The sequence below is a fragment of the Ambystoma mexicanum genome, chromosome 6p, assembly GCF_040938575.1.
Source record: "Ambystoma mexicanum isolate Mex_15411 chromosome 6p, UKY_AmexF1_1, whole genome shotgun sequence".
NCBI lineage: Eukaryota > Metazoa > Chordata > Amphibia > Caudata > Ambystomatidae > Ambystoma > Ambystoma mexicanum.
The window spans coordinates 1458667681-1458687756 of NC_090935.1; the positions used below are offsets into that span (position 1 = coordinate 1458667681).

General features: G+C 43.6%; 1 protein-coding gene across 1 annotated transcript in view; it reads left to right on the forward strand.

Moving 5' to 3' along the window:
- Nucleotides 1-20076, forward strand: part of LOC138510530 (zinc finger protein 614-like) — a 183706-nt gene that overhangs the window by 124996 nt on the left and 38634 nt on the right. The window contains exon 4 of the mRNA XM_069626254.1: nucleotides 1353-1478. Within this exon, the coding sequence (XP_069482355.1) occupies nucleotides 1353-1478 (126 nt within the window). The remainder of the gene's footprint in view (nucleotides 1-1352; nucleotides 1479-20076) is intronic.

A 20076-nucleotide genomic window follows, 5' to 3' on the forward strand; every position in this document is an offset into this window, starting at 1 on the left:
AAGATCTCTTGCTGCTTGACCTATCTGCAGCCTTCGATCTGGTAGATCACATGACCTCATGCAGACACCTCAAGAAGGCAGCTCACTTCTCACAGCAAGCTACCACATGGATCACCTCCTTCCTTGAGGGAAGGCTAATGAGGGTATTCTCAGACCAAGCATGCTCCACCCCCACACCCATCCATTGCGGAGTTCCGGAGGGTGCCTGCACGTCACCGACTCTCTACAACATTTTTACCCTCCCTCTCCAACGACCTCGATGATCACGGCATAACTTGCATCAATTATGCCGATGATATGCAAGTACTACTCCCACTCACCGGCTCCTATGAACAGGACACTGCCAAGCTAAGTGAGATCTATGCCATCATCCAGGCCTTGATGGCGGCTAACGGCCTCTGTCTCAACGGAGACAAGACTGAAATACTCATAGTAGGCACCAAAAAACACTCAATAAATTGGACAGCAAATACTCCTCCTTCATCATAGCCAACACTCCCATATCCACATCAAAAACAGCCAAAACCCGGAGTACACATAGATTCCACCATATCCATGTCACAACAAGTCAGCGCCATCACATCTTCGGCAGCTCTTACCTCCAAAATCATAAATGCTGTCAAACCTTATTTCTTACTTCAAAACTGCCTGTCGATAGCCAGAGCCACAGTAGGGGCTAGATTGGACTACTGCAATGTCCTCTTCCTGGGCACCTCAGCCAAGAACTTAAAGAAACTCCAAACCACTCAAAACAACGCCCTCAGGGCAGCCCTCAGCATTCCAAAAAGGGAGCACATCTCCCAAGCCCGGAAAGACGCCCATTGGCTCCCAGTCAGAGAGCGCATCCTATTCAAAGCCCTTTCCATTACACACACCTGCCTAGCAAACACAGCACCTACGTACCCCTCAGAAACCATTCACCGTGCCACTTCAGAAAGACCTATACGCACCCAACACTGCAACCTGCTCGCCATCCCAACCTTTAAAAGAGCCAAAGCTGGAGGCGCCAGCTTTGCAGTCTTAGCACCAAAAAATTGGAATGCACTACCACCAACACTCGGGAAAGAGACCTCACACTCAGCCTTCCGCAAGTTTCTGAAAACTCAACTATTCCACTAGGCCAGCCACCTTAGACACTTCAGACATACCTTACCTGACCTGTGGATTCATCCATGTTAATTGCCCAATCCGTAACTGAAATGTATGTCTAAACTGCTGTATGCTCTTGTAACCCTATAAACTATGCTCTTTGTCTAAACAAGTATCCTTAAAAGCGCCACGATGCCCTAGGGCCGATGCACGCTATACACATGCAAATAAATAAATAATTTTGTTTCCGATTTCTGTACAAGGTGGAAGGTTTGGCAATCCTGAGGTGTCCGTCAAGAAAAAGAGAGAGAAACATGTTTATCTGAAAAATCCACAAGAGGAAAAAGAACGAGAGAGCCATTCGTGTCGCAACCCAGGAGAAAAACAAGGTATGCAATTTTTGTACTCTTCTGAAATTAAACCTTTTACACAGACTGACTGCCTGCCTGTTTGTAAATCCAATATGTCCCAGAGCAGAAGCAGTATCTGCTATGTTTTGTTAACATTTTTAAACCACAGCCTTTCACATGGAAGACAATTCAAACACAAAGGTGGTCATGCTTCGGATGGGCTGTTACAACTACTTAAACCTAAATACTTCCTTTTGATAATCTTAAAAGGCGCGCAATCAATGCGTGTGTGTTGTATTTTTAAGATACAAATGTGAAAGGATCAGTTGGGGGAACCTTGCTACAAAAAAGCACAGGGTTATTTCTAATGATCGTTTGAAGACGCAAGGGCCTGCATAGACATTGTTTAAAAAGGCAAAGGTACAATAAGAATCTGAGACATGATAATGGAATGAAGGTCCTCAATTGGATCTGCTTTCTATGTGGGTGTTTTTTTAAAACCAGTAAGGAAAAGGTGAACCTGTTTTTCATCTTGAATACGACACTGTAATCTTCCCTGTACTGAACATCGGTGCACTGATTTTGTTTTCCTAATTTGTGCATGTCAAAAAGATAAGCTTGCCAGTTCCCCCTTATATGGCAATATCCCCTTGGTCAATATGGTGCTGGAGGAGCCCCATGTTAATATAATTTCTGATGATTGTATCTGCTTAGATTCCCTCCTTTCCCTTTCATAATCGGTCCTCTGTCGCTCAAGCCTTTAAAGGCTATTGTCGATCCTTTCCCCGTTCTGTCCTTAAAACATTCCCCAAGAAACACCAGTTTGGTACTGGGACGAAGTAGAGACCTACTAGAGAAACACATCCTAAATATATATATATGCAGAACTACCGTTTCAACTGTGAGTGGTCTAGTCCTTTTTGGACCAATCATGGTGGCAGGAAGTATTGTGGAATTGGGGTCCACTTTAGAAGCAGGGCTACGGACTGCTGGGTGAAGGGCAGACCTCTCCGGAGAAGCGGCATAGCAAGCAGAGCACTCAAGACCCTTTTGGAAGATGCAGAGCGTATGCAGCAGAAAGCAAAGCTGAAGGATGCTGGAGGCCGGTGGCAGACCTCGAGAGGGAGACCAGTGCGACCCAGCAAAGCGGTCGTAGGAATCCAGAGCTGCAGGAGAAGCATTGCTTGGTAAGCAAAGCCACGGAGAGCTGTTGGGAGACTACGCAAGGTACCGCATGGGAAAGAGAGGGCTTGCAGCGGCAGGAGACCTCGCAGGCAAGCCATAAGATCCGGCTGGTGAGTCTACAATCATGGGGGACACTGTTTTGGCATGCAAGCACTTCAGGCAAATGCTAAATAATGATTTGAATGGAACAAAGCATTTCTGTGAATTCCGATTTCAGTGAAAGCAAGTTTACATACTTCTGAATGCCGGTCGAAGTGAAACCAAGTGTGAGCACTTTTGAATACCGATCAGGGTGAAATATAGTTTGTGAACCTTTTTATGTAAGGAAATGTATTATCTGAGAAAACGAGCAGTGGCTTAGAGAATTTAAGGAACGGTATAACATGAGAAAACAAGCAGTGGAAAAAGCCAAGAGAATTCAAGGAACTGTATAATCTGAGAAACCAAGCATTGGCAGGAGCCAGGAGAATTATAAGAAAGTGCATGGTGGCAAAACCAAGCCACAATACAAGGTCAATAGGTCCAAGAGAGTGTGATCCATGTGACTGAATCGAGCACCACTGTCAAGCTGAAGCAGTGGCCACGTGTTGATGAACAAGCAGCAAGTAAGGTGTGTCGGTTGCATGACCTGTAATGGGTGGACTGTGTGGCCCGACAACTGCGCCTAGACCAAGTGCACCCTTCTAAGGATAAGCCACTGAAACGCCCACAAAGAAGCTTGTGTTTGAATTGCAATGGACATTTTATGTGATTTGAAGTTAAGGAACTGAAATACATAGGTGAATTGGTGAAAGGTAACCAGATCATCTACACTGGGAATTGTGTTGGTTTGGAAAAGCTAAAAGTACTGAACTCTTAGGGAAGGGAACCCCTGTTCTTTGTGAACTTGGGAAAGGGAAAGCTGGTTACAAGCCAGGAGCTGGAAGAAGCTCTGAACTGTTATTTGAACGCTACTTGTTTTGATGCTGACAGCCCTACACATTTAGATGTGAGGACAAGTATAGGTTTTGGACACAGTTCTTGACAAAGACTATCCTACGTTGTCTTTTAGGTAGGGAAATCGCACCTTAGCATAGGGCAAGATAGTCCTTATTCAGCCTACATTTTTAAGTAATAAAGGTTTGTTGAGCAAACGTTGTCTGTGTCTCATTAGTGATGCCTTCACAGGACCCCATATTGTACCCTGGGGGAGTTTAGATAGATCAAGGCGTTCAGCTTTGGGCCATCACATTGCTGTAGACAGTGTTTAGATAGTAGGGGGTTACTAATCTCTACCGATCAGCCTGGGATTCAGGGATGCCTGGGTTAGGGAGGGGTCTGACCATCTGTAGGTTAGAGTGGGATGGCCCTTAGAGAGCCCTTTTCTACAAACCAAAATAAAAACCCCTGAATCTCTATGGGAGTTTGTGTATTCTGGAGGCCATGTATGGCAATCCCCAGCTTAGGTTTCAGATGCTAAGGATTGTTGAAGCTTTAGGGAGCACATTCTTTTTGGAAGGACTGGGAGCTTGTGATTTTGATATAAAATGGTGTGAGATTCCAGCATTCACTGCGGTGGACTGTGTCTTCACAAAATATGCCTCTTCCGTGCTTGCGTGTGATTATTTTTGGCCACATGCTACTGTTACTAGGACTTTGAGAAGCCTCTCCCTTAAAGCGTCAAGATGTGTCTTCATGGCTGGAGCTGCGGGGCTCCCGTGAAGCACTGCAGACTTCATTTGTGGAGTAGGTTGCCAGCACTGGGCCTCTGATGGTCCAGAATAAGGTTGGAGGTTAGATTCCGTGGGAAATCGACTCCAATCTAAAAGCTCTTGACCAGTGGGGCTGAGGGAGGGATCTGTTTGTAGCAGGTGGGGTTGCAGCGAGGCATGTGGCTGCCCCATGCCAAGGGTCAGTTAACAGGGAAATTTAACCATGGAATCAGCCCCATTCCAGCGTGTGCTGCATTGTTCCCTTTCCTGGGGTAGCATTCACCCCCTGAGTCACGAACCAGGTGTTTTTCAGAAACAAGAAGGGGCTTTGTCACAGAACCAAAGTGGTTACGCCTCATCATGCTTCCGCATCGTTTTATTTGAGGCTAGGTTTCTAATGGCGGGAAAGCAAGATGTGAGCGATTTTACCTGCATTATATCCTGGACGAACGTGTTGTTATGGAAACCCTAATCCCTGGTGAGTACTTTGGTCATTTGGATATTCAGAGTTTGGGTTTATCGGTTTAGTGGACATTGTATACCATTTTTCTGAAGCTAGAAATAGCAGTTTGGGGGTTGCACTGAAGCATAACGTAAACTTTAATTCATATATCCGAGAAAAGCATCACCTTTAGACTTGAATGTTCTCTTTCATTGCTAGTGTTTCCAGAAGTCGATGTTTGGTTTCTGTTCAAAAATGAATTGCAACTTTCATCGACATGTGTTTCACTGCCCCATTTCTCACACTTCCTTTCTCCGGTAACTTACTGCAGTGGTTTCTATTATGGAGTTATGTGCTAATATATTATATTATGATATTTGCCATCCTAAGCCTCATTTTCGCAATCCTAAAGATTTCCCCTTGCATAATTGGTAACCAGTGATGACATTGCAGTAAAAAAATAGAGACAATAATTGAAGGGGTAAAAATAATTAAATACAAAAAAAGACGGTAAAAAAAGTGGCAGAATGAATAAATGAGCAATGCCGGTTTGAGTTTAAGTGGGGGAGAAAAAGTCCAGTTAGACTTCAGTTAATAATAGTATGAAGGGGATGATAAAAAAGAGGAATGACTGTTATAAGTGTTCCCGGGGTTACGCGGGGGGGGGGGGGTGTCCCCCCTCACCCTCCCTCCCCGTGAATGGTATTAGCAAGGCAAAAGTAGATACAAAGTAATATGGTCAGAGGAAAAAGTTACTGAAAAGACATTTAAAAGGCACAAAACCACAAGTCTAAATTATTTAAAGAGCCACTAAATGTCAGTCACAGACTATAGAAACACTCTGCATGTACATAATGTGCGCAATGTAAAAGGCATATTGATATTTATTGAAAAGTTATTAATGTTGCTTTATAAAGGTGTTTACATGTTTTGGGAGGAATAAAATCGCATACAAATGCATAATTATGTTCTCTTTTACAAATAAAATAAGGTTGTGTCCATTATGCCCTCAAAATAAATCTGAGGTTCTAGGCCCTGCTTGGAGAGACCGTACCAGACATGTGCTGTGGATTCTTTGTAGGAGGGGTGGTAGGCTTGCTCATCAGTTGACCTTCCGCCTGAAGGCCATTCTGTGAAAGCATTCAAGGGTGACGCTATTCTCATCTGCAAACGGGACATACTGTAAATCATCCAGGTCTCCAATCTGATCTTCACATGGGCCACCGACCTTTCTTTATTGACATCCTGGAACATAGGGCATAGCCTGTGGGATGATCAGAATAAGGCACAGCTATAAAAAAAAAAAAATGCTAAAAAAATGTCCTGGTTACGACCCAAACACAAATTTGCTCGAAAGACTGTGGTGTAAGAATAATGCTTTGGTTACAAAAAATAAATTAATATGGCCCTTGGTACTACCCAGATTTGACTGGCTTTACAGTCCCCTACTTCCAGCCGAGTATCCAGTAAGCTCTGAAGATTACACCTATGCTGACCTTCATCCTATGATCTCGCAAAGGGTAACGCCTTAAGCAGCAACGTGTTCCTCTCGTTGTCTTGTTGCTACAGCGCATATATCTGCTTGCTCAGATGCCTACAGTCAAGAGCCAAGCAAAAGGACAACCTACTGTAGCAACATTATAATATCTACAAACATATACAGATTCAATATCAGCATTTTGGTCTTGAAAATATTCAGCCTATCCTCCTAAGTATGCGTTGTTACCATGCATGGACCCTTCCTCCCTCACCACCCGACTCCTACAGTACGTATTTAGTACCGTGCAACTAGTATTTCAGTTAAGACCTTTTTTGACATTAAGTACGGAATAATGACCAAAACCTAAAAAAAAGAATTAAAAAAAAAAAAGCTCAGTATGCAACATCTTGCGGCACCCTCCACCTGCTACAGTACACAGTGCTGTACAAAATATACCAGTCCTGGTCTTTGGATGTACTGTTCCACTGGTATGGCGTAAATGACGCGTGTGTCAGGGAAACCCAGAGAGTGATGAGGCATTGCTGGATTTCGTTACTGGAATATGCCGTGCCAATAATCTCCCTCACCTTGGTGCTGATCTTTTGGCTCATATGTTTAGTCATTGCAGAGCAGTAGGGGTTTAAAGCACAGAAGGTGAAGTAGTTCATGAGTTTCAGTGCACAATCAATAACTGTAAGCTCTTCTCCAGATTGGGCTCTGTTAAATGGGGTAGAATGGTAGGAAGGGGTTGGGGGGGACATAAAGCACATAATAGTCTAAAGTTTCAATGTTTCATTAAGGACCGCAGTCGTGGCTTGGCGCCTTAGTCGGGCACCAATGACGTTGGTTATCCCGGGCAGACAGAATTTGCCCACGTGAAACGGTGTGAACATCCTGCAAGTGACTGAAGGTGGCACCACACACTCTGCAGGAGGTAAACACTTCCATTTCCGTGCAGCGCCCATGCTCTGCTACAATGCACATCTAATATTGAACTGGAGATGAAGGGGGTAGCTTTCGGGTTGCTGATTAAGATTTGACCCCATATTGCTTTTTGTTACAATAGCAACCAAATAAATATCAATATTGATCAGCAGCCATATGAAAAAGGTACAGGTACTACAGTATGGATAACAGGTGTGACTGTGGTCTGTGAACTAAAAAGCGGCGGCATATGCCAAGGGGCTTCAAACTTCAGCATTGATAACTTGGGGATACAGCATTGGTCCTAGCTCACCGCAAGTGTATTCCGCAGCTCCAATGTAGATCTATGACCTTAGCATGCCAGTTTCAGTTTCAGACCCTACACAGTGTTACTAGCAAAGGAATTTAAAATGGCTCTTGCACCAACCATATATAAGGTTCAAGCTCATATTGCATACAGTAGGTTTTTGTTTCATTTGGCAGATTTATGGCCCAAACCAAAATGTAAAGGATAGTTATTAGAAAAGGAAGCTCAATCAGTAGCATGCATTTCAATAAAAGCACATTTCTAAATATTGTGTAGTGATTAAAAATCATTGTTTGAGGAGAGGGAACTAAAATGTGACGTTGGATGTTAAGGGGTTCCAAACAAGCACAGTTTTGACTGCTGGAAGACCTAGATCCCCCCTGGCCACTAAGCAATGAGACAAGTTCCTACCAAAAGCATATATATAGTTTCTAGCCTGTATTAATTTTTCAAAAGGTATAAATAAAGGCAACAAAATAAAATGTAAAAAAATCAAATTCAATTCTAAAAGGCATTAGCCGACATAGACTGTAATACTAGCTATTTGTGACAAGGTGATGGGGCACCTACTGGGGTAGGCGGCTTACCTGGGCAACGCCAGAGCCAGGCCTACACCAGAGATAGTTTGGGGGAGTACCCTGCCCTCAGCTCCCAGATGTGGGTGGAGCCATATCTGTATATTGGATTCTCTTTCCCTGACTCAATACATGTAAGCCTCTTTCCTGACCAGGTCAGTCTTTTCTCTTTCAGAGGTTTCTCGGGAGGCCGTACCATCCAGAAGATTACATGTACCACAATGCACCTGGGCCAATAGACCAGACCCAACCTTGATCAGGAGGAACACACTTATACCCAAATGTGAATGGACGTGGCCTCGGCCTCCCCATTCACGAGCCGAATTTGTGACCAAACACCCACAAACCCCAGACTGGCTACAGAGAAGTGGTGGGATAGTGACAGCGGTACAGGAACTGGCAAGGGACTGTGTAGGAATAGGGGAGAACCAGGAACACTCCCTAAATCCTGTTTAAACAGTGACCCCTCCCCCACCAAGGATAGGTGAGAGCCAAATAACAAACAACCAAAGTGACCGCATGGCTGGCTGCAGGAAAATGGAGACTGGAAAAAAGGGGTGGGGCTAAGGTCCCTTATGAAGAATTCTTTGAGAAATTCCAGCCCACAGGGGAAGTCTAGGGGAGGTGTTTGGGTTAGCTTAGAAAGAGATTTGCCTAGGTAAGACCTCGCTTGAGCATCAAGTGGAAGCAGACCAAACCCCAGGCAGGGATGGGCTATAAAAAGCCAGCAGTCATTTGGCAGTGAAATGTGTTTGGGTAAGGTTAGAGTAGTCGAAGGGAGACCAAGAGACCCAAAATGAGGGTGTAGCAAGTGGAAGAAGACCTGGAGGGACTTTTGGAGTGCTTGGAGAGAATGAAGGTTAAGGTATTGGGACTCGAGGGTGGTACCAATTTGACTGTTTGTGTGTGAGTGGATGAGAAAGTGATTAAAGGTAATTTTTGAGTGAGGAGCACAGTGTCAGAGGAAAGTAGATGCAGGGATTCCCCGGTGGAAACCACCTCCCGTGTGGCCAGGGGACATCAGCCACTACCAGATGACAAGGGAGAAGACAACCACTTGGGAGATGTTAGGACTTCATTGGATGAGCCCCAGTATTCCCCCCTTTCCCATGAGGAAGACCCCCTGACACCCAAGGCCCTAATGGCCTATTGTCAGCTAACGGTTCCCTCTTGTAGAGGAAGTCGAGAAACATTTTCCCTGCACTGCTCTGATCAGGCACCCACCTTTGACCCAAACACCCACAACTCGCACATAATACCTTTTTGTTTCTGATGTGCCTTTATGTGAAATCCATGGGAGAAACCATCCCGGAATTAAAAGCCCAAAGATAGCCATGGACTCCAACTCTCATAACCACTCAGGTACTGCGAAAAGGTGGAGGACAAAGGAGTTTGTGCAAAGTGACAGGAACTCTAGTATTACATGCAGACTAGTTGTTTTCCCAAGTCTTCAGTGCGCGGAACATTTAAAGATGGCAACCACACTATGGAGCCGAGCACGGCAGTAGAAGACGTAACCAACCATGCTGAGGCTTTCGAACGTGACGTTCACCGACGTGGCTGGCGTAACGGAGAAGGCTCCTGGGTCAGGAGGAGAAACCCACGTGCGAACAAAAAGGGCTGTGGAGAGGCTCTGTGGCGCTGGAGCTCCTGGAGGTTGGGCCGTGTGATGAAACGGCATTCTCCAACCTGGGCTGAAGAGGAAAGCTGGCGGGTGACCATGGAGCCAAGCAAGACGCTGGAAGAACATCTGCACACTCCAAACTGGAAAGCGTCTGAAGGAACCACACCACCGATGCACGAGCAGCGTCAGATGCTGGAAGGAACCAGTGAGTTTGCCCAAAGCATCTGGGGACCCAGGGGCATTCTGACAAGCGCGCCAACAAGTGATTTAATGGTACGAGATTGCTGATGCAGAAAATACACAAAGTTTGTTGAAATGCAGTCCAGGCAAAGTACAAAAGCAAACCCCAATCAACTACAGAAGCACCTCACAGTATTTGTGGTAGTGCTAAAGAACTATAAAACACATGTTCTGGCAGGCGTGTACATCAGGCAGTTGTAATTATCTCACGATTCCTGGCAGGGGCGTATGCCAGGTGATCTGCAAAGTTACAAGAACGTCTACAGAAAGACTGTTGGACAACTTTTGGGTTTAACAAGAACTGTATAAGTCCAGTGAAGACACAAAGGAACTTTTAGTTAAGAGACATTTGTTTTGCCATGCTGTTTAAGAATCCAGGGGAAGGGCATCACCCTCTGAACCCAAGGGTCTTTAAATTGGAGAACATTTTCGTTAGTCAGTCTTACGCTTTTGGTTTTGAACACTTTGACCAACATCAAGTTAAAGACTTTTCCTTTGACCCTTGGTTATATTGTTTATAGAGCGAGGCTCAGAATAGGATGTTTTGAACGGCTTTTCAGTTACTGACATGATCCTGACACAGGCAGATCCTTAGTTTTTGGTTTCTAGGTAGGGAAGTTCCTCTTTAGAATGAGGCTAGAGAGGCGTTTTCACAAACCACTTTTATTTAATAAAAATATCTTTAACCAAGAACATAACCACTTTGTGTCCGGCTTTTATTTCTGACCCCTCACAGTAGTGACAGGAGGATTGCGATCTAGAGGGAACTGGCACAGATCAGGAGGGAGCTGACGAGGGGAGACGGGAGGAGGAGGAGGGCGGGAAGGAGGGAGAGGGGGAGTGAGTGGAAGGAAAGAAAGGAGATGTAGATCTAAATATGAGCAGGATAGAGTACGACACGGATAGTTGGAGAGAAGGCGAGAGATGGGGTGATGCAGAGTAGACCGGCATAGGGAGAGGAAAGGGAAAGGTTGAGGGCTGATCATCTGCAGGAAAGGCAAGCCAAGGCAATCACATTAACCACTGAATCACTTGAAAAGTTTCATAGAGAGTTAGATAGATAAGGATTCATCCTTTAGGACCCCCTATATTAGGGCAGGCTTAGACAGTAGGGGCACCTTGGCTTTTATGAAGCAATATTAGTCACCAGATCTGTGCGAGTAGGGACACTGGGCTAGGGAGGTGGGAGCCCCCTTCAAGAGAGCGAGATGGGATACAGGCCCACCTTTAGACCTGCAGCCCAATTGATCCTTTTGTAAATATTTATATAATCAAAGTTGAAAGCCTATATTCTTAACGAAGATTATTGGCAACATGTTGCATATCTCACACTCCTCATTCCTAGCAGGCCTGTGTCCTAACCACTTCACATTCCAATGCCTTACGAGTGAAGCTCATTAAAGCATAGATGAGCATTAACACCGCTCAATATGCACCAATGCATTGGCTAGGCTCCAACCTTGTGCATGGGCTCCTTGGCTTCCGTCTAGCACCACCCTCTGGAGAGGTGCATTTATATTGGACTAAATCAAACATAGGTCACTTAGCGAGACAACGGGTCGCTTCAGCGAGCAAAAGGTGCATCGTCTTTTGGACGATATTACAAAGCTTGATGACTAGTACCATACAACCCCAGTTTCTGAGTATTAGAATTTTCATTAGGAAGACCCTTCCACTGCGAGTCCTTGACAGATGCTGGGATAATGAAAGATATGTCTTTATCCTAGTAGTGGACATGTATAGAACCAAAGTATTTTATGACAATATCTATGCACCAAACAACGACGTGACATCCTTCTTCCACAAGTTTTCTTTACCCAATCATTCCGACCTTTGCGGGCCCGGTAATTCCCTTTCACGGGATCCGGACCCGGTACGTCCCCATTTGAGCCCCCATAGGGCTCAATGGGAATGGGGAGGATGCCAACAACGGACCCGTTAATGACAGGTCTGTTGCTAGCATCCTGTTCTGCTAGCGGGTGCCGCTCTGCACTTCTGGTCTGGCCAGGCGTACAGAGCGGGACCCGCTGCAGAACTCGTAATGTGGCAGCACGTTATGAACGGTGCCGGTCCCTTACCGGCACCGTTCATACCGTGGCCGCCACAGTCGTAATGAGGCCCCATGTCTCCCTTTTCTCACTTTTCCAATAAAACTATTGCAAGTTCATCTCACTGGCTGGTGGCAGTGTACTTTTTTGCACAAGTTTTAGTGGACTTTTGTCACAGGCTCCCTTTGCAGCTGCGGTAAGGGACACAAGGGTCACCATTTGCCTAAAATGGTGGCTGTACTTGAATCCCTTTTCTTGATGACTTGCTCTTTCTAGAGCCTTCTTCTACCTGGCTGGGTGGGGGAGGTCTCGATGTGTCTTTTGTCTTTCGTGGGCTTCTCTTTGACAGCCCGCCAAGAGACTGAATGTCTGAAAGGACAGGAAGTGGGGGAGGTGACCAAAACGCCCCTGGTCTTTGTCCTGCCGCGTGATTGCCTGGAACCAGTTTGTGCTGGGAGGCTGGCTGTCCCATTGAACAGCCTCACCCCTCCCCCAAGTTTGAATGGATGCATGTTTGGTAGGCTCAGCTGGTTTTCCTGCATAAAACGTGAAGGTCCTGGAGCAGGAACTCAGAAACTTAGGACGTCCCCAGCAACTTCAGGCGACCACCAGAGCTGTTGAGTGACCGCTCCCGACCGAAGGCTATACAGGTGAAAGTTTACCTTCTGTAAATTATGGGGAGAACTTTTGATTGACTTGGATTTTTTTGTGTGTGTTTTTTTTGTGTGAAGGGCTACATATTTTTATTTCATGTTGGGTTTCAGATTGACAATCAAGAGTGATATGTCCACGATTTAAAGTTTAGTGTACATGATTCACGATATATTGCCCTGGACTTTTCTACAGATCTAAGTGGTTATTAATGAGTAATTGTGTATATATTTTCTAGGTTATTTAATAGAATGCTAAATTAGAAGAACACTGTACAGGCCCTGAAGATGGATAATTTATCCAAAACGTGTGTGCTTTAATTTCTGGAGGAGTGTAACTGAATAACTACAGACTTACTTCGACAAAGAAGATTATTGTTCAGTGTTTGTTGATTATATAATTGGAGTAAATTCAGCGTTGCTTGGGGAAACACTGGGATATATAGAGTTATGATTATAGTGTTATAATTTGCATATGAAAAAATGTATAATTACCGTTGTACCTTTTTGAGTTTACTTTGAACTGTGCTTTGAATATACACTATCACATTGAACAGGTCGTGTTTTTTATATAGAAACTAAATTATTTTTTAACGTTGCTTTGTGTTATTTATATACAGTTGATCGACTGTTTTGTGTTGCAAAGTATTTATTACGTTATGAACTGAATTAGGGGTATAATCCCCATAGGAGTGCATTATGGTTACCTACTGGCGACAGTGGGTTCAAACATTTTGTATTCTTTGTTCTCTCCTTGGCCAGAGAGTTCTAACCCAGTTGCACCTGAAATGATATTAGAAAACAAATATCTTGTATACATTGGTTACTCAACTGATAATCTGACTGTGCACCTCATACACCCCTTTCTTCTTGCTTAGCCATTGCTACGAAACCTTTGGGTGATTGGCTAAACCTAAGGGGTGTAAGTAACCCTGTTCATCCAAGGTGGGCTACTAGGTGGGCTTTCTAAAGTGACTTTGGTAAACCCCCTAATAAAAGGTTTGGCTTTTCCTCTCTTCTTTTGCTACTCTGTAGAATGTGTTGGACATGATCTTAGATTTAGAACCGATTCCACCACTTATTCCAATGCAAACGGTCCCATCAACCTAAACTAGTTAAACGGGTAGATTTACGGAGGGACACCCATCAGGACTACCCTCTCTCGCCACTGCTTTTTACCCTGGCTTTTGATCCCATGGCCTGTATTCTTATAGCTGAACACATTATCAGATGATTTGTTGTTGTATGTTAAGAACTTTGAAAATATTCTAGCTTCTATAATTGATATAATCATAGAATTTCGGAAATACTATGGTTTTAAGATAAACTGAACAAAGTCCAAGCTGCTGCAACTCACCCCCAAAACCACTCTGGTGTGAGAGAACTGGAGATTTAAGTGGTGCCCAACAGTGAATAGATATCTCAAAGTAATGGCTTCTAGGGGCACATCAAGACGGTATGCTATTAATTTCCTACCTGTACTTACCTTAGTTGAACACCAAGTTGAGAAATGGGTTGGACTGCCAGTCTCCATGTTTGCCAGAAGATCTTGTATTAAAATGTTCATTTTGTGCAAATTACTGCACCTGCTTTTAAATAAACCCATCAAAATACCTAAGATTTGTTTTGATAAACAAAGAGCATTACTATGACTGACGTGGGCGGGCAAATCGGCTAGAGTATCCTGGAAGGTCTTAACTTTAATGTATGAACCTGGGGAGCTGGTTGTACGTATTATCTAACAGCTCAGGTATATCCTATTATATTGAGGTATAGCCCCTCACCTTATGCACAACACGTGACCTGTTCAAATGAACATTGGCTCTGTGTATACAAAATCACTTCAAAGGGAGATTATGCGTTGCATACATCAATACAGGCCATGAACAGGATATGTACAAAGTATGATCACCCGCCCGCTACCCCGCTAGTAACATATAGTTTGTCAAAATATGGAAGGTGGAAAGTTCAATTTATAGTGGAATCTGTATTGTATTGGCTAGAATTGGAATAATTTAGGAGAGGGTTTATTTCAATTACAAATGTATTACAATGGATGAGTATAAGAAGACAGGTGGGTTGTCGCTGAAATAATTAATGGTTTATTCCAGAGTACAGAGGGAGCTGAAGAACTTGCTTCCGTCCTTCCAGATATGATGATGTAATCCTGACATGTAACCACTGTTAGATTACAGAGGAATGCAGTTCCAGTACTGTATAGAATGGTTGGGGAATGGAGAGCCAATACACAAACTCATATCAAGAGAATGTGTGAGTCCAACCTGGGACTATCAATTGATGACTCTAAATGGAAATCTACTTGTGAGCAAACCAAGAGGGTATCCATGAATTCTAGACTCAAACTGCTACAACTATGCTTTCTTCATAAATTATACTATACTCCAAAAAAAATAACAGAATCTGATCCCTCTGTCCTGGGGACATGCCCCTACTGTAAACCAAGTTGTATGCTGACGTTTGCACATGTCATTGTTGTGTGGTCCAGTGGCATCCTTCTGGTCAGAAGTGATGAATGATTTGTAGGCCATCACACATGAGGTCATCCCTCTGGACTTCCTAAGAGACATCAGATATGTTTGGGCATAGCCCTGTTATCGAAAAAGCTTGTAGTGGCATTCAAATGATTGTCCACCTCTTCTCCCCATTGTGACTGTTGGCTGAGAATTATAACCTGGTGTAATGCACAAAGGGACCGGAATAGAGAATTGGTCACAACTACTGCTCATCCCAAGGCTTGCTGGGCTGCTTTTCAGATGTACCTTTGTAACTGCATAGTAATTGAGGCATCACTGGGATTTTCTCCGGCCTGTTCTGTTTTCAATGTTCCACAGTTTTCTGGGATCGATGTATAAAAGCCATTCATGATGCTTGTTTGTCATTTTACAGGGTACAGGTATTATTGGGGTGTGTATCGATGCTGAAGTGGAGGAAAACTGTTAGATGTCTGATCATGACGCTTGCTCCGTCTGTTCATACATCTCAAACTGAATGAATAGGAATTAATCAAGTAAGCACACAATCAAAATTCAACATCATGTTGCGAGAAAGTGCAATAAATGCGTAATGCTTATAATGCGTAAAATAGCACACATTTTTAACAAGTTAAACATACAAAATGAATGTATGAGAACACAAAGCAGTACAAAGGCTGCCACGTTTGTACAAACATGAAGATCACAATTAAAACAAAAAAACTTCAAATCACTCGCATACATTAAAAAACTTCATTCTCTTATTGCTATAGTAAGAAAGAAAGGGAAACAAAAGTTATGTTTTTAAATAAATGGGAAGACAAATGGGGACCCCGGTCCCTCAAAATGAGTTGCCAAGCTAAAAAAAAAAAAAAAAAAAAAACGGTTTACTTCTATGTTCTTAACAATGTCCTAGTCCAGCATGACACATGACAAATAGGTTGGAAGCAAAATTGATGGTTTACATTTATTATTATTTTCAAATTGTTCAATAAATAAAATAAGAAAAGACAGGTACATTTCATCCCAAAAGACAGTCAAGAGCCAGATGTATGAAGCTTAAACACTGACATTGTGTGTAATTTTGAAATCCTGGTATAAATTAATCGGGAATATGCTGAATTGCTGTCACCTACCCTATACATTCTTTCCTCTGCAATCCCCTTTTTATCATGTTTTATCCACCCAGAATCCAGAGTGAATATTGTGTTGCCCTTTTTCCAGACACAGTATTTATTTGTACAGCTTCAAAGGAAACCAAATTGTCCCTTATGTTGGATGTATAATTGAGCTGCCTTGCAAGAGACCCAAAAGAAGTGCGCAAGAGAAGGCACCTTAAGGAAGTGATGATGGTGGGCAATACAAAATGTACTTGAAGAGTGTATTTCAAAAAAATGGGATTTTAAGCTTTTCAAAAGACAGCAAATGAATTGGGATTCCTTAAGTCATTTTAAAGTTTCATATGTTCCATATTTTCTTACCAGCTTATCTTGGGTGTCTGGTTGAAGGGTAGAGCTTTGCTCAAGCTACCTAGGTTGGCACATGCCACTCCAGCTGTGGACTAGTGGCATTGGCTGCCGTTCAAGACAACAGTAGACTTCTAATTAGCTTGTCTAGAGCAGAGTTATATGCCAAACGAACTTGAACTTTCTACAACAAAAACGTAGGCCATCTAAACCTAATAGGCCACTGCATTCTCAGGAGTGGAAACGTCCACCCCCAAAATCAGTTAAAAGAAATAGGGTGACTGAGCCTTTTCTTTCACGGCTACCACTGTTTGGAACAGTTTATCAGCTCATCGTCGCCATTTCGAAAACCAACATTTTGAAGCCATTAAAAACACACTTCATTAAGCATTGAACTCTCCTCCCTTCGTATGGGTGTGATTAGTGATGGTGAACGTAGCAATTGTTAACATAAAAATATATCTTAAAGCGGAAACCATTGTGTTGAGTACACAAAGAATCTTAATATCAAGTATATGCTTTTAAAAAGGAATCTTGGTTCCACACATAATAAGTTCAAACTTGCCCTCATGTTCTGAGAGCAGATCCCTTGCGAGTATGTTCACCTTATTCATAGCACAGCAGTGTTTTTGACTTTTAAAAATATTTTAAGTTTCTGACCCAATTGTTAGGGAGCTTTACTATAGTCCACCTATGGTAGGACTGTAGAAGACTCTATTTTAGATGTACAGGGCTCTGACTCTTAGGTTTGGCCTGAACTACCCAAAAGGTTTGATAGCTATGGCCGAGCAGCCAGGCTTAGTCTATGAGGGACGAGGGATGTGGGACGATGGCTATATATAAGTACAAGGAGCTTTGTGCACACTTATAATCAAGGAAACACTTCACACTGTAGTTATATAAACATATGGTTATTTATTATATATACTAGAACAATGTTAAAATCACTACATTTTAGGTAAGTAAAAATTGTTCACACAGATATATACATTAGATATTTGCAGTTGCAATACTCAATTCAATAGTAGACCTTTGGATGAGAAACGGGTAAGTACCAAGAGTACCTTTAGGTTAGCAAATCATTCATCAACCAACATTTACTAAACAGCAATACTGGTAAATTAGATTCCTTTGTGTAGGTCTAAACTTTAGAAGTCCAACAATATATCGGGAATGAGAGTTTCAAAAGTCAGATGGAGGCGTTGGGGGAGGTGGGGACCAGTGACCCATGGGTGGCAGAACAAATGAAGGCAGACGTTGTCAAAGTTGTCAAATATCAGGAGGAGTGTAAGTAATGAATTGGATTCAAATGGTGCAGGTGGGCCAGTTAGGCCACCAGAAGGATTTCAGCCTCCAGAGTGGATGTCCTTAGACCTGGGTGAACACGTTTGGTTGTCCACCCCAACGTGACTCGGGACGCTCAGGAGGAGCGAACAGCAACACAGCAACTGCCCAGGTTAGTACCCAGGAGTCACAGTACCTTAAGATGATGAACATCAATGTCACCTAAAGGTCCCCACAGGAAGACGACCGCAGCTCTGGTTAGGATCTTGTTGTGACCTTAACTAGAGTCACTAGGTTAAAAGGATACGCTGAGATGCCAGGAGATCTTCAAATTGGTTTAATCAGATGTCATCAGGAGATTTCTTCAGATAGTTATAGGATCAAGGGGCGCCCACTGGCTCCCACCGCCCAAGCTACATCATTCCAACTGTCCTGGGTGGAATCTCAACGCACAGCATTCCACTCAGTCATACCCAAACATTCCATTCATGACCTCCTACATCAAGTACTCGGCATACATACAGAGAGGTTACTAAACAGCTTAACAGGAAGGGGAATATCAACCCTAACAGATCTCTGGCCTTTGGTGGCTGGAGGAGGAACTTTTGGCGGGTGCAGACAGTCTGACTCGGTCACAGGAATGCCCAGCAGACTATCTTCGTGGCGCTTGGTTGTGGAGGCTCGACACAGGCTTGACCAGGCAGACTTTCTTCCTTCTCTCGATCTTCAACTCTTTTGCAGGGACTTCTACGATCAGGATGGAGTCTTTGTAGGCCCAGACAGATGCCTGCATGTTTGCAGCCGGAACCGCACTTGATGAGACGATGCAGCGCAGCAGTGTCGGAGTTCCAACGGTATTCAGGTATTGCAGGCCTGGAAGGTCACAGCACTTTGTGGGATGGCTCAAACTGTAGTCCAGTGGTCGACTCTGGCTTCAGCATCAAGACCCTCGCCTTTTATGCAGGAACCCAGGCAATCGGCATGCATGCAACATTCAAACTTTGGGTGGTGGCTGTCCCAAGGAGGCAGCCAGGAACCCAGTCAGAACTGAATCCAAGCAGACATACTGGAGGACAAAGACCTGAGGAGTATCAGTGTCGTCATAGCTTCCAGTCCTCCCAAACACACTGTGCCTCTGGGCGGGTTTCTCAATGGGAGCCTGTTGAAGACAAAGAAGTGAGCAGCACTTCACCCACCCAAGTTAGCAGAGGAAGGCTCAAGAAAGGGCAAGCCATGGTGAGATGGCGAAAAAAAGATAGGCACCATTTTAGGTTAATGGTGACCCAGGTGTCCATTACTGCAGCTGTGAAAGCAGTCTGTATGTAAAATTCACAAAAGGCGGTAGAAAATATCCACTGCCACCAACCCCTCAGGTAGACTTGTCACTGTAACAAGAAAGTTACAGAAGTGAGAAAAGTGAAACAATGTGTCCCCTCCATACTCCACATAAAGTGGTGTGTGCTGATCTCACAAAAGGAAAGCATAGGGAGCATAAACCATATCCCTCTATCCTGGTAACCTTAAGTTAGCACAGGAAAATGAAAGAAAACCTAAGAGGGGAAGCTAAAGGAGCTTCAACCAACACTGCACAGAAGGTGCTGAGTTCTGTAATAGGAAAATACAGATGCCATAAAAAGATGAAGGAAAGCAGACTCCATGAAGAGAAACCAAAAAGTGTTCTCGGAGTCACAGAAAAGAATGAATGAGTGAGTGAGGGAAAGGGTTCCCACTCACTACGGAGAGTCAGACAAAAAACCAATAGTTCAGCAAAAAGTGCTGGGAGAATTACACACAAGATGAAAATTCTACCCAGGCCTCCAGATAAGGTGCGTACTAGGCCTTTTTTACGCATGAAAATCTATAAATTCGACCGCTTTATTATTTTCCTGTGCTCATTTACACACAGAGCAGAGGGCAGTGCAAAGGTCAAGTTACTTGACGGAAACCAGAAGGCTTCTTTTGATTTCTATCTATGTGGATATAATTGCAAGCCATGGAGAAAAGCCTCTGAAACGAAATTTTATTTCTCTGAAGCCTTTCAAAAAACAAAAACTGCACACTGTGATAAAAAGGAATGATTTATTTACATTCAGCTTCTGCTGTGTTGCTGCTCGTGGATCAAACAGAAGCACTGTGCATATTTATCTTCCTAGCATTTTAGGATTGTAAAATTAACAAAAATGGAACACTAAGTTGCAATTAAGAATTAATATTTTGCAACAAATCATG